Source organism: Dysidea avara, chromosome 1, assembly GCF_963678975.1.
Source record: "Dysidea avara chromosome 1, odDysAvar1.4, whole genome shotgun sequence".
Lineage (NCBI taxonomy): Eukaryota > Metazoa > Porifera > Demospongiae > Dictyoceratida > Dysideidae > Dysidea > Dysidea avara.
This window is the reverse complement of record NC_089272.1, coordinates 45,552,810-45,567,849: the sequence shown is the minus strand read 5'-3', so window position 1 is coordinate 45,567,849 and position 15,040 is coordinate 45,552,810. Positions and strand designations below refer to the sequence as shown.

The window sequence follows — 15,040 nt, the reverse complement described above, 5'->3', positions numbered from 1 at the left end:
TAATCAATATTACATTTTGATATGACCGGTGTGACTTACAAGCTATAAGATTCCCAAAGTCATCTAACTCATTAACAACTAAAGATAAACATCACCATGCAAATTGTGTACATAAAATACTTTAAAATACCAATTCTTGTTGCATCTGATAGAGTAGGCAGATTTTCTGAAATTGCTGGAGATCTTAATGCTACTTCTTCAGCTGGAGGACACAGTACAGCCCAGTTATCATCAGTTAGTAGAGTATGTTCATCTTGGCACCCATATGGTGTATCTACTTAAAATAATTTCACCAAGTAATCACTGTTGTCCTTATCAATCTATTCACATACCGTCTAGATATATGACAGATTTGTTGTTGCCATTTACAGTGTATGTCTCGTGTGTGACACAAAGTGGTAAAATAGATCCATTGACATATGTACCACATGAATGGGAAGATAATGATCTAACTCCTGAAATACAAATAGAACTGTTGCCATAATTTTCCACCTCTTGTATTCCCTAAAAAGCGCACACAAATTACAATGACTGTATAAGATCACAGCTATTGTGGTAAAAGATATCATTGTATCTTTTCAAGGCTTACCGATACACCCAGGTTAGTTCTGCAGTGGTGCTCTATTTCACTAGCAACAGCAACTGGACAGTTATCAAAGCCACCCCATCTTGTAGAACACGTTCCCTGTAGTTTACTGTAGTATAATGTGATGACGTTTAAGCATATATGTACCTTAGTCAAATGATCATATGTACACGTCAATTGGCTAGTGCTCGTGTCACACAAGTAAGGGTAAACACTCTGATCATTACATGGTTGATTTAGAAATGAGCAACCTAAACCTGTGAATTTATGCATACAAATCAAGGCAAGTGCTCATAGTAAGAATATGTGATACATATATGCAGACAGTTTTCATGCACTTTCAATTAAATAACCACAGCACCCGAAACTCCCAAAAGACAGCATTCAGCCCTTTTTTTGATGCAACTGCCATAAACTAAAAATATTAATATTAATGCTGAACTTTACAAGATTTCATAATTATTTTCTGCAAATGCACTCTGAGGGCTCCACTGAACAAGCTTATATATACACTTTAGAAGAACAACAATTACTTTTCAACGTACAGCATCCTAATACTGTACATACTGTACTGTATGTTGTAGGGAACCATACGAATAGTCAGGTATGCATGTTATAGTGCTTTTAACACCACTCACTAAAATTATGCCACATGCAATTAAGCAGATGTAATGCAATGTTTTCTGCTAAAGCAGACACTGTATTTGTTCGCTTTCACAAACTTTCTTTTCTTTACTCAGTGTATGTAAATTAGAGTAATTGAAACCACACACTTGACAGCTACAGTGTGTATATTCATAACAGTAAACAACATTAAATATCAGGATTTAAATAGTGTGTAATAACACTACATTTATATTAATACTTTTAATTACCTTTGCCCCACTGTAGTGGATGTTGATTAACCTCACGTAATGCAGTGTAGTTAGCTTTGTACCAACCACTGTCCTCAAACAATGCAATAGTGAACTCACTGAGCACTAAATAATCACTAAATAAATGTGTAAGAATTACCACCATTACAACATTCTGTGCCTAGACTAACGTAGATATGTATCCGTTCATTAATTCATGATGTAGAGTTCGTTTTTCCCAGTGAGAGCTGTGTAAAAAAATTGATAAAGAATCTTCTCCACTCATATAAACTGTTATCACTGTGATTTACCTTGCTGTACCAGAACCTCCTTGATTCTCTAGATAAACACCTTCAATACTATCACATGAATAGTATGATCTTGCAAGTGCAAGTGTCTGAAATGGAAGAACATTAAATGGTGAAGGCTTTCTAATATATGAATTAGGATACCTTTGGACCTGTGAATGCACTGGTTGATCCGTATGGGCTAGAGATAGTCCTTCTTGGATTATAAGGAGCACCGTCGTCATTGACATATCTAATTCATGAGGAGATATCTGCTGTAAGCATCACATTTTATATGCTTATACTTACCGACTAAACAATCGACTTGAAAATCCAATTGCATGAATTATCTCATGCATGAGTAAGCCAAGCACAACATTTTCATTGTTGGCTAGGCTAGTGAGAGCCTGTCAGGTAGAAAGCAATACCCATAAATATCCAGTAACAGTTCATATCATGATGGTTACAGTATTACACACAGAATAAAACATGCACTAAAAATAATTATTCTCTATACTCTTACAGTGGATATTGTTTAGTCCTGAGCAATATACAAATTATTAAGCTAAATCAAATATCTATTTTTTGAAACTGTCTAGTTTCTTAACACCACAAAGCTGTGAATTGACAAGTCTTCTAAAGCTTTCCAATTGTATTTATATGAAAGGTATATGGATATGGACTGGTGTACTGCAATCTATCTTGAGTAAAAATGTTTAGAAACTGTACTCTTGTATCTGGATCTAGTAGTAGAAGTATAAAATTGCTTCTAACTAGGACATGCCAATAATATAGTTACACTACAATGCTACAGAAGTATTGTAATATCTATGAAATCAAAACTGCTCAGCACTAGTATCAATGCTAGTACGGTATTTAGCACTAATGAAATAATTAACAAAATGACTACATTTCTTGCTCTAAATATTTGTAATGTTGTTCTATTGAGTCTAGCAATGATCACATCACACTATCTATTAATTGCAAATTTAACATGAAATGATCAAAACACAGCAATGGACTTTAATATAGCAATCAATTATCTAATAAGTATTCAAACACTTTCAACTGTTAAGATGCACCATATGAAAATAGTATGAAACTGTATATCACATGAAACCATATTAATTTATAATACCATTCATGCCATAGGTGGCAGAAAGGGTTGGAGGAGGGAGGCTAGGGGTCTGAAGCCCATTCTTGACTTGTTAAGGAGGAAGGTCTAGTCTCCCTCAGAATGATATATCACCAAAACTCCCTCTTAGTGTGGGGTTGAAAACTGTTAAAAATATCAATATATTCTAATAGAATGCTCAAATATCTTAGAGCAGTCAAAGCACTTCATAAAAACGTGTTCCTAAAAGTAGTGTAATCATGAAAAAAATTTCTTCCTACAGCGGGTATCGACCCTAGACCTGAGTCAAATATGCCCAAAATGCTTACAGTGATTTCCGAAAATTTTCACCTATTATGCTCCTCAGTGTTTCCACTACATTAGCAACATTTCTTACAATTATCTTAGAACATTTTAATCAGTGAATGCTCTATTAGATTATTTCATTACAAAGTAACTGTTCTATTAGAGAGTATAAATCTAAGGAGCTATGTACAATGTATTTGAGTGCTCTGTTGCTGTTTGCAGTTTCCACTGACTACTTTATAGCCTGGAGTTTGATTGTGGGTTTTATTTCACTCAACTGAGGCTACCTTAAGATATGTATGGGCCCCCACCGATCATCAGTATACAAATTTTTCATCTCTCTATTGTTGACTGGATTAATCTAATGGAAATTCTATGAGTTAATATTAATCAAGAGTAAATTTACTCTTGGTTAATGCAAATTGGTTACTTTATTGATACAAACATACCAGCTTTGTTCACCAACTTAAACTGTCACTACAATAAAATGTGTATTTGTGCATATCACACACACATCACATACTCCACCCATCACATACTTTGGTGGAGTATGTGATGTGTAGGAGATGATGATTCACATTTGCTAACTAATGGACAAATGGGTTCACATTTGCTAACTAATGGACAAATGTGAACAATCATCTCCTCCACATCACATACACCACAGGAGTGCATGCTATGTACAACACATTTAGAACATACCACATATGCACAAATATACATTTTATTGTAGTGTGTCTGTGTAGTGGCTTAGCACAAATTGAGTTTATTTATAGTACTTAAATTCAATAAAATTGATGCTTTTCTATACATCCTACTACATACCTCTAAATGATAAAGGATGCCAAAGAATACCTAATTTTTAACACTAGAATAGCAGAAAATAGTTTTTCATATACAAATGTTAGTGTCATGAACACCAATATACGGTCACACTGCTTGTCTTGTGCACTTCACACACTATATCCTGAATGTGTACCTGCACCCGAAGGGTGTGCTGCTGGTTAAGTGTGCTATGACCACCTCAATTTTAACAGTGTATGACTACAGCTTTTAGTTCGAAGTGTTTCAATATACTATGGTGGAACTTCTTATTGTGAAAATGAGAAATTGGCCTAACTATGCCATTCCATTTTTTTCAGAGAGAGCTAGGTAAAATGTATGGGGTATTTGTACCAGAATTTCTGTTCTTTGTGTGGTTTTCCTTTGTAATGGGCACTTATTTCAAGGCTTACTATACATAATTATTGAGATGATTGAGAGGTATATATTCCATTACTGGAACTCTGTGTATATACACACTTTTGCTATGAGAGTTAAGCAATTGCAATTAAAATTTGTGACCACTGAAACATAATATCATATCAAAAGTAAACAACTTCCATTAAAAGTACAAAGAGTGTATGCATAACAAACTTACTGATGGACAAATATTGATGTATCCTGCTACTGGTCTGTAATTATGACTCATATCCAACATGCAGTGGGAAGCATACGCCAGAGTCCCCCTCCTGCAATTATCTAAAAGACAAGGCTAGTTGTAATAACAGATTGAATGATAAACTTTATATATACATACATACATACATACATACATACATACATACACTGCATGTACTTACGTAGAATTAATACATGCTTAGTAAGTGGAGAGAGGGTGATGGAGCCCTCTATTGATTTTTTGCAAAAAAAAAAAATTGTTATTTTAACAGCACAGTTCTAATGTGACAGTCAGTGCATAAAATTGCCCTCGGAATAATTGAAAAGCTGAAGTTTCAGAATTTTGTGTGGGGTGTATATACATATGTCCTCCTAAGACCCTGCTAGAGAAAACATGTTTTACATACTGAGTGTGCTATAGGCCTGAGTCTATTATGCTTTTGAAATTGCCTATTATGCTTTTGAGCATTGCTCCAAAATTTCTCCTATTATGCTCCAATTATACCCAGTTGTGTCCCATTCTGCTCCAAATATGCTCATATTAAATTGTGCTTGACTGCTCTATTAGAGTACCTAATGAATTGTGAGCATTCTATTAGGATATTTCATTATGCGGTGACTGTTCTATTAGAGTATATCGATCTTTAACCAATCTTGTTTCACAACGTAGCTGTAAATCTGATTTTTACCATGTTTGCACACTATCCCATTCTGCATCATGCAAAATAGGCAGAGTTTCAGCTTCTCTGATAACCAATGCACAAAAAATTGCCTATTATGCTGGCATTATGTTGATGCTTTTGGCTACCTATTATGCCCCAAATTATGCTGGCATAATCGGCGCAGGCCTAGAGTGCTACCAATATGCAGCTTGAGAATGTCCTGCCTGCATCAGTGCTTCCAGTAATGTTGACATAGACAATACACTATACATGTGATATGTACAAGTCCTCAGGACTTGGTAGTCCTGCAGCCTGTTTAAAGTACAGTACTACTGGTTGCTGTATGATTCATAAACGCAAGCATGGCGATGATGTAAGTGGTATATTGTCCTGTACTTCCTGGCTTGGAGTGCTCATCTTGTAGTTTAGACCAGCTTTCTTTTTTTGGTTGGCTGGGAAAAAAATGTGGTCTGGTATGCTTAAAACAGAATTTTTGTGTATAGCATCCCACTAGCTCTACAGAGGGAGCTGATTGGCAAAGCCATTCACTACTGAGCAACATGCTTTATGTATATTTTTGCCAAGTGTTTTATTAACATTGAGGCCAAGCACTGAGGTTTTGCTTAAGCATGTCAACCCAAGCATCAAGTTTGTAGCAACAACTGAAAGTCCTCGCTATGATATTAAACAATTTGACATTCAATCTCTATTATGGCAGGATGTTTGGAGTAATGGTAAAATAGCGATGCACAGGTTAAGAAGACAGTGTTTTTTTCAATAAGTTTCCAGTGTGTGACATACTGGTAACTTTTTGAAAAACATAATTTCACGATGGATGTTCTATTAAAGTAGTTGACTGTTCTATTAGAGTATTTCGATTTTTAGCAGCTTTTAGTCTTATACCAAAGTATACATCCAATATATCCAGACAGGTCACCTTCACAGGTACCATTAATATAATCATAGTAGCATGATTTGTTAATTGGTTTTGGTTAGCGGCTATCCCGCTGACTATATATGCAAGTGCTATATGGCTTTATCTAGCAATCCATAGAGTAGTAATCAGTTACTTAAATAACAACAACAGTTACATACAGCAATGACCAAAAGACTGACTTATATTACATGCATGCTAGGTGTCAACTGTTTTCCTATTTACACTTATCTATGTACATAGTTCAAAGCAGCATATTACTACACTACAAAGTATACAATACATTACTACATTATGGTATCAAGAGTTAATAATAGTACTCCCCACTATTATTAACTCTTGATGGTATGCTATATGATGAAAAGGGAAATACTTCTGTTATTGTAAAGCCATACAAAATGTAAACTACTTAGACAATGAAAAAATCTATACACACACACACACACACACACACACACACACACACACACACACACACACACACACACACACACACACACACACACACACACACACACACCCACACATACACATACACACACATTATGAACATGAACTTCATGCCATTCTTTGAATTTGCAAATAAAACACAGCAGCATAAATAACACAAGAATGCTTTTATTATAATTAATGCATACACTGAAAACAGCATAATCACTTTAGTATGATCTCCCGTAAATTATTATACTACGAAATTTCTTGACACAATATTATTATTACTTTATTAATACTTTACAGTGGACAGAACGGAATGTCTGACAGCAACTTGTGCCAACTGCTGCAGCCTTTGGATTACCTAATACTGAAGTTTGGACAAATAAGGTGAAACAAAAAATAGGCCAAAGAAAGGAAAACAAATCCCTCCAACCCTAGGATTCAAACTTCAGATGACCTGATGTCTAGTCAGGCACCACACTCAGGATCAAGGGATGGATTTTTTAACCTAAGTATTTATTATTATTATTATTATTACTTTACAGTGGCCAGCACTGAAGAGGTAGTGAGCTATATCCTAATAGTATTTATATATAGGAAACAATTTAACTCACATGAAAACATTACAAGAAAAATTCTGTCCAATATAATCAGGTCCCTTAAAGCCATCACAATTAAATTTGAACTAAATCGTCAGTCGCTGATTGTTCATACTAGTCAGATGATATGTGATACATTCCCATGCAAAAAGCAATAACTTATATGGATAAAACCTGAATCTATGCTAGTACACCTGTATGTATACGTACATTCATGTGAGTATGTACTGCAGTTGTCAACTTTGAATTTTCCATTTAAAAGTTTTATCATGTACTGATTATTGTTATTATAGGATAACTCCATACATTTTGTTATCAACTACAACAATGGCTACGGGCCTACAGCACTATTAGTATTGACAGTTGCAGTAGGCATGCATGTACAGTAGCATGTAGTATTGAGTTTAGTTAGTAACATTTCAACATATGTTTGAAATATAAACCCAAGAGGGATTTTTTGGGACTTTGGGTATGTTTTTTCCATGAGAAAATGATGCCAAACTTTCTTTTATAACTTTTTTTCCAGATACAATCATCTACCAGACTAGTCCGGTAATCAGATGCAAAAAAGGCTACATATTCTCAAATGAATACATTGCTTCTGCATAATACATAATACTAAGTGTCACATTTTTCTCCCACCTGTCACTTAAAATAATATTGTTTGGTTTTTATGTGTGACCATGCATGACATTAAATCATTTCCTTATCACAACTGATACGACCAAACTGACCAAGAATTAATAATATTGTAATATGGCCTCTTTTAAATCATGTCATCACCCACAAAACTGTAACCATTATGACTTATACGTTTTCCTATGAGTGGGCTTGAGTGGGTTGTCACATGATTTGTAATGAATCATATTTGCAATGATGCCACTATGGACATAAATAAACTTTGTAACCAAGTTTTCATTTAATTAAAAACAATACAAACCAAATACCTATTGGGCTAGCAATAACAGATGTATGCTTGAACTTTATACAAACCTTCTGCTATATAATAAATGACTGTAACTTCGATTCAGTAACAAAATATATTCTCATTGTATACTGCGTGCAGTAGCTACAGTATGTACAGTGAGTGACAAAAAATTAAAAACGATTTTTCTTTCAAGGACATAATAATATAAGATTATCATTTGTATAGCTATGATCTGTAATATGATCAGTGCTTATTACACAAAATGCAGACATCACTATAAACCTACTACTGTACTATTGTATACAACTTGCATTAAATGCGGCCTTGTACATACTGTACATGCATGCAATACTTTATGATAATAATGATGTGTTTTCCAAATGAATATGTATATATAGTAAACTTACTGGTAGATGATGCTGATACAAACAGCAAATAGTCAGCATTAGGGAGTCCAGCACCATTTGGACCTTGTAGAGTACATGATGAGTTAAGAAAAGATGATGTGCAGACTTCTCTGACACCAATGTATGACAGTGGGATTGTTCCAAATTCTCCACAGTCATAGCCACTCTGAGATGGTAAAGGTGATCTACATTTACCCCGATTGACTCCAGAAGTGTATTCATGATCAGTACACATTGGTGGTATGAGAAGATTACCGTCAACAGGATGAACCATTAGAATACTCTCCAGGGTTTTAATACCACGTGTCAGCAAACTGTCTTCTCCTTGTACAAAATGCATAGCCGAAGAAGCAACATTTGTAAATATAGGATGTAATCTAATGTTGGAGTATTCTAATGAAGTTTCCCCCTTATGTATTCCTTCATCCTGAGTGGAAAGGTCCACAATGTATGGATCTGTTTCAACAATCTGCACAAAAAATAATCATTATTACTAGTGTAGCAGCACCATCTGATCATAACTACACAGCACTAAATACAAGCCTAGCAACTACTAGACAACCATAGAAGCCATCATTGTGATAAAGGAAGCCATCCAAGCAGGAAGTCATTCAATATTATTACATGAACTCAGTGCACACATCATTTTAGGTCATTTTAGGTCATTTTAGTATTGTGTTGCTTAGTAACCTGTTCTGTATAAATATGTTGTACCCTTGAGTGTCCAGTGATCGAACATGCTCCTTGAATGGTGATAGTTGCTGCCCATGTGGCCTCTTTGCCACATGCACTAGCAATGAAAACATCCATTAAGTAGTTCTGTCTAGTAAACATGTTTGACTAAAAGTGTCAATATAATATAACATAATTTCATTGCTTTGCATGCATGCTTGCAGTTAAAATGACTTATAAGAACATTTACCAATAGCATAATTTTATCTGGCTCTCTTACTAAATCATATAATAATTATTCTTTATAATTACAGTACATAGGATTACCCCATATTTGTGTCACTTAATATTAATGAATCATAGTGAGCATGTCCGCACTGCCACAGTATAGTTTCACTTACATCTCACAAGTGCAGCTGCTAGTGCTGTGTGTATATATACCTATATACATACTGTAGGTTAGAATAGATGCACATATCACCTACATATGCACAAGCACCAATGGTTTGTAAAAAATGCTCTGCATTCATTCAAAATCAGCAATGCACTGCCACATCATAAAGCAATACCCATATGGAAAAGCAACTGTAAATGCATTAACTATGCATCTTACTTCAGTATCCACAGACTCCTATAGTTGTGCATACATTGGTGCATTTTAGGTTCAGTTCCATTGTGATGGTAATTATTGTCTGCTGACGCCAACCAACTATAATAAGCTGCATGCACGTATGCACTGTGAAAGAACGTAATTTAGTTACAAGCTGCTATATATATAGCTAGCTTCGGGTGAAGTGGCCTATACATTACCTGGTGACCATCACAACTTCTTTACAACAATTTCTGCATGGTGCAGCTATATGATGTCACCATGATGTTCACTAAAAACTTCTACAAATACAAGTACTAAGGGATGATACAAGGGATGATGATACAAGGATACAAGGTACTAAGGGATGATGTATTAACCTTTAGTACTTGTACTAAAGGTTAATACAAGTACTAACCTTTGCACTAAACCAATTAATTTTATAAGTAGTTAGTTAAATTAGCTAATTAAAGAAGGGAAATGTAATTGTGAAATTTAAACCCTAGCTGTCAGAGATATAGCTATACAAGACAATTTAGAACAGATATAGACTAAGTACATGGAGGTGCATGTAGAGTAAAGAAATGCTATGGTTAAAGTACCGTTATGGTAGCTACGTGTAGATAACTACACAACATAGCTCGAATCTGATCTCAATAATAACTAGCTAGCTAGCTAGTCATTATCACTGCATGCAGCTGTAGAATCATACAATTTAAAATGCATCATTAAGTTTTAGCTACCTGCCTATAAACTGTACCTCATCATGTATACAAGGTGAGATCTTGTCTAGAAGTTCCTCTTCATCAGGTAGTTCACGTTTTAACTCAGAGCTCAGTGACAGCGTCACAGTGAGTCCACTGATAATGATCAGCAGCTGTAGCATTGGTAGCATTTCTGGACACGCGCAGTATGTATGTAGGCTACAGACCGACAGTAACTAATGTGAGTGGCAGACCGAGCGTCGCAGACTGCCAGTTTTTGAGATCGATTCGATTATATGTGTAGCTATTATATTGGTTGTACTTCCGGAGTAGTCAGTAGTAGTCAGTAGGGAGCGATATTAAAATAATTTGCTAACTCGTAAGTTACTCATGTTATATAGGCATTAATCCACTAAAATCTCCAACGTGTAAGTCATGTACGGTACGTAGCTGAGCCTAAGCCAATGCGTAGAACTGAGCTACTGCGTATAGAACGTGTGATCATCACGTTGTAGTAGATAGATAGATATAGATGGACAGATTATCAATTTTTGTCAAGACGTTGGTACACAGTAGACTATAGTCTGCAAACGTGCTCCCCACACACATAAAGACAACATACGTACACACAGGACAACTAACCACACAGTTGCAAAATACAAAACAGAACAGTCAAAAATACAATTAAACAGTGTTACAGTATTAAAGAAAGCGATGAAGAGCAGACCTAAACTCAGTCCGATTTGACAGTTGTAAAATGTGTGAATGGGAATAGTGTTCCAAAGAAAAGGAGTGTTAACAAAGAAAGAGTATCGATAAGGATTATCTAATAGTCGAGGATGGATTTGATAGGGTCATTGTATGCGATCTAGTGACAGTGAATGAAAATTGGAAATGTCTTGAAAATGGAATAGAAACTCTTTTGTGCAAAATATCATGCTTCAGGCAAATAGAAGAGAAAGACCTTCTTAGACTAGTATGGAGAGAAGACCATTTAAGTTCATGAATACATGAGTCTGAAGACTTATTCCACATATGGCTGGTAGAGTGCCATCTGCTACCACAGATCCATCGTGCTGCCTGTTGTTGGACTGATTCTAAATGAGAGACATCCTTTGCTATTTGCTAAGTGTAAACACCAAACAGGTAGCATCAACAGAAGATAAAGGCTGCATGCTAACTGGAGCCTGCTTTTGGGCAAAGAAAGTCACCTATGTCTCGCCCACATCTACGTGGGTGATAAATATTGCAGTCACTCATTGCGTGATGGTGCATTAGGCAGCAAAATTGCTGTAGCAATATTGTCTACATGAAGTATGACAATGGGAGACCATTTTTTCAAGTTAACTTTTGCATTAATTATAACCTATTTTGTGCTTGGCTGCAAGTTAGCTGCCATGGCTATATTGTTGTAGCTAGGTACAAGGTGTGTATATAGTTAGCTATATTTTCGTGTGTGTGTATGTGTGTGTGTGTGTGTATCGGTATGCGTGCGTGCGTGCGTGCGTGCGTGCGTGCGTGCGTGCGTGCGTGCGTGCGTGCGTGCGTGCGTGCGTGCGTGTGTGTGGGTGCATGTGTGTGTGGGTGCATGTGTGTGTGGATGCATGTGTGTGGGTGCATGTGTGTGTGTGGGGAGGGGGTGTGAGTGCATGTGTGGGTGTATGTGTGGGTGCATGTGTGTGTGTGTGTGGGGGGGGGGGGGGATGAGGGCGTGTGTGAGTGTGTGTGGGTGCATGTGTGTGTATGTGTGTGTGTGTGTGTCAGTGGATGCATGTGTGGTGTGTATATATCCATACGTATGTCATGTCACAGAAGCACAAATATGCACTGTTCTTAAGTATTTTCATCATGCATGTTTGAAATTAATATTATTCTAGACACATGCATCCACATGCACCCACACACACACACACAATAAGTGCTACAGCTGCATAATTTTTGGTTCATAATCAGTACACATGTATTGAAATGTTATACTTAAAATAGCACTGTAAGAATATACATTTTAAAGATGGATAGCTAGGATTAAGAACCACTCTTCTAAATGCTAAACTTAAGGTCCCTATTTGGCAATTATTAGTTTCTCATTCAGTCTTTCTAATTATTATGATGCGGGCGGGAGGGCATTACCATTAGGCCATTATAATATTAACTAGTAGCTACACTGATGTACAGCAGTCTTTAGTTGCTCAATCGACTTCAGGATTTCAATTGACTGTTGAAAAAAAGTCGAAGTAGAATCCACTACAGTGACTTGCCATAGAAAACAACAGTTCTCCTAGCGATGGCATAGTGGTAATTTAAAAATGCCATTGTGTTTCATTACAAATTATGACGGGTTGGTACCGCGTGTTCTTCTGAGCATGCACAGAGTACCTAATGGCTTACCATATGGGTGGCCTTTGAAGGATGTGGGCGGTGGATGAGAAACTAATAATCACCAAATATGGGCCTAAAGTTGTTCCATATGTTATTGTAGTAGCTACTGTAGCTACCACAATTCTAGCTAGTATAGATAAACACCTTGAAAATAAGTAAAAAGAGAACTAATGGCAATTACAGGTATACAAATTGATGAATGAAACTAATCCCACGAAGTAATAATATAGTTACCCTGAATTATTGAACAATGGTTTACATTTTGCACTAATCATACAGTATGGTAGTACTGTATAATGAGGATCATGAAGAGGTGTAATAAATGGAGTACTCCTTTTAATGCCCACTGCAAAGAGGTTGTGAATTAGTGAGCTGATAGTGATGCTAATTGTAATTGGAGATGGGACCAGGCTACTATGCATTTCTTTTGATGCCCGCTATAGTTTAGCAGATCTCCAACACTGCAGTACTGATGTGTGGCATGTTCTAGCTGATTAAAAGTTGGATCATCAAGAGTTAATCCGTGAGAGCTGTCGAAGAAGAAATTAGGTAAAATTGCATGCTGATTGAGCAATAGCGTAGGTTTATTATCATTATTTTATTATTTATTTATGGATGCGCATACATAATAATTCAAAAATAAAGGTTTAGGCTCCAGGCCTTTGTTCATATCCATGTCCTGTAACTTCCCAGAACTCATCAAGTTTTTGTTTAAATGAAGATATAGTAGGTGCTGAGACTACATTGAATGGTAAGGAAATCCACTCATTAACAACTCTCTGACTAAAGAAGTTTGCTCTCAATTGCAGTCTGGTTGGTTTTTTAAAAAGTTTCAAATAATGGTCTCTTGTGTGGTGTACAGTGCTTAGTGTAAAGAAATCGGGACCAGTCAATATTGTAGTAGCCGTTCAATAGTTTATAAGTCTCAATGAGGTCTCCATGTTTCCTTCAATAATACAGGGAGTAGATTCTAAGCTCTCTTAATCTGGATTCATACGGAAGTTTGGATAGTCTGGGGACAAGTCTAGTCACTCTTCTCTGCACTCTCTGCAAGGTGTCGATATCTCTGGCTAGGTATGGACACCAAAGTTGAACACTGTACTCCAGGTGGGGTCTTACATAGGTCTTATACAAAAAGATAAACAACCCTTTAGAAATCATTGTAAAAATCCTTTTAAGCATTCCTAGTACTCTTGTTGCACTTGCAGCAGCTTTATCACAATGTAAAGAAGGCTTCAAAGAAGAGGTAGTCCATATACCGAGGTCTTTCTCAAAGTTAACTTTACTCAGTTCTACCTGTGACCTGGGAGAAGCAGATGTTTCCATGGTATAACTTGTATGTAGAGTTTTACCAATATACATAACCTTACACTTCTCCAGATTGAGGTTGAGAAGCCAAAATGTAGACCATTCTTGTGCCTTGCTTAGGTCCCTTTGTAGTTGTGCCAATTAGTTGTAGAAACAGCAGTGTAGCAGTATATTTAGCTAGCTAGGCACAACCATGCACGCACTTTAATAAGATTTCTATATAAATGTGTATATAGGAGTCCACAGTGAGATGGACTCGTATGTCGTGTATTTATAATTGCATGGGTGGACATGATGCGAAGGTGTGCCCTACCATCACAAAGTCTAGCTACACCACTGAAAACCAGCCTCACTTTCCTTTACGCCAGCTTAGCAGTTTTGCTTAGATATAATCAAGCTAGAGCATGGATGTCTTCAACCAAACCCTCAACAAGGCTCTATGGGTGTTTTATTAACTGAACTCTCTAGTAGCTAAATAACTGCCTACCTACTGTAACTGCTAATACCACGGGCTTGATTTCTTCACTGTTCAACTAAAAGTAGGTGTATTAACATCAATATGTAATCTAATAGAAGCCATCAACTGTAACAACAGAAGCCTGATACCATATAGAACTACTATACATACAAATTTTTGAGTTAACGTAACTTTTATGGATTGACAAACTACAGGATTTTTGCAGTTATATTTTTGAGGATCACTCATTTTCACTGAGGTTACTTATTAGAAAGCATCGAGGTAATCCTATCATTAAATTTTGAGATAAAAATTTTGTGGAAAACCAAGCACTCACAAAATTTTCAAGAAATTACAGCCCTCAAAATTTTGAATGCAT

General features: G+C 36.2%; 1 protein-coding gene across 1 annotated transcript in view; it reads right to left on the bottom strand.

Moving 5' to 3' along the window:
* Window positions 1–10,890, bottom strand: part of LOC136265723 (uncharacterized) — a 51,813-nt gene extending 40,923 nt beyond the window's left edge. Inside the window, exons 1-13 of the mRNA XM_066060631.1 lie at window positions 10,574–10,890; window positions 8,553–9,021; window positions 4,568–4,668; window positions 2,037–2,134; window positions 1,893–1,980; window positions 1,752–1,837; window positions 1,632–1,688; window positions 1,462–1,577; window positions 734–843; window positions 590–685; window positions 333–504; window positions 131–274; window positions 40–78 (exon numbers count right to left, since the gene is read on the bottom strand). Coding sequence (XP_065916703.1) covers window positions 40–78; window positions 131–274; window positions 333–504; window positions 590–685; window positions 734–843; window positions 1,462–1,577; window positions 1,632–1,688; window positions 1,752–1,837; window positions 1,893–1,980; window positions 2,037–2,134; window positions 4,568–4,668; window positions 8,553–9,021; window positions 10,574–10,708 — 1,711 coding nt within the window. The 5' untranslated portion in view covers window positions 10,709–10,890. The remainder of the gene's footprint in view (window positions 1–39; window positions 79–130; window positions 275–332; window positions 505–589; window positions 686–733; window positions 844–1,461; window positions 1,578–1,631; window positions 1,689–1,751; window positions 1,838–1,892; window positions 1,981–2,036; window positions 2,135–4,567; window positions 4,669–8,552; window positions 9,022–10,573) is intronic.
* Window positions 10,891–15,040: the final 4,150 nt, after the last annotated feature.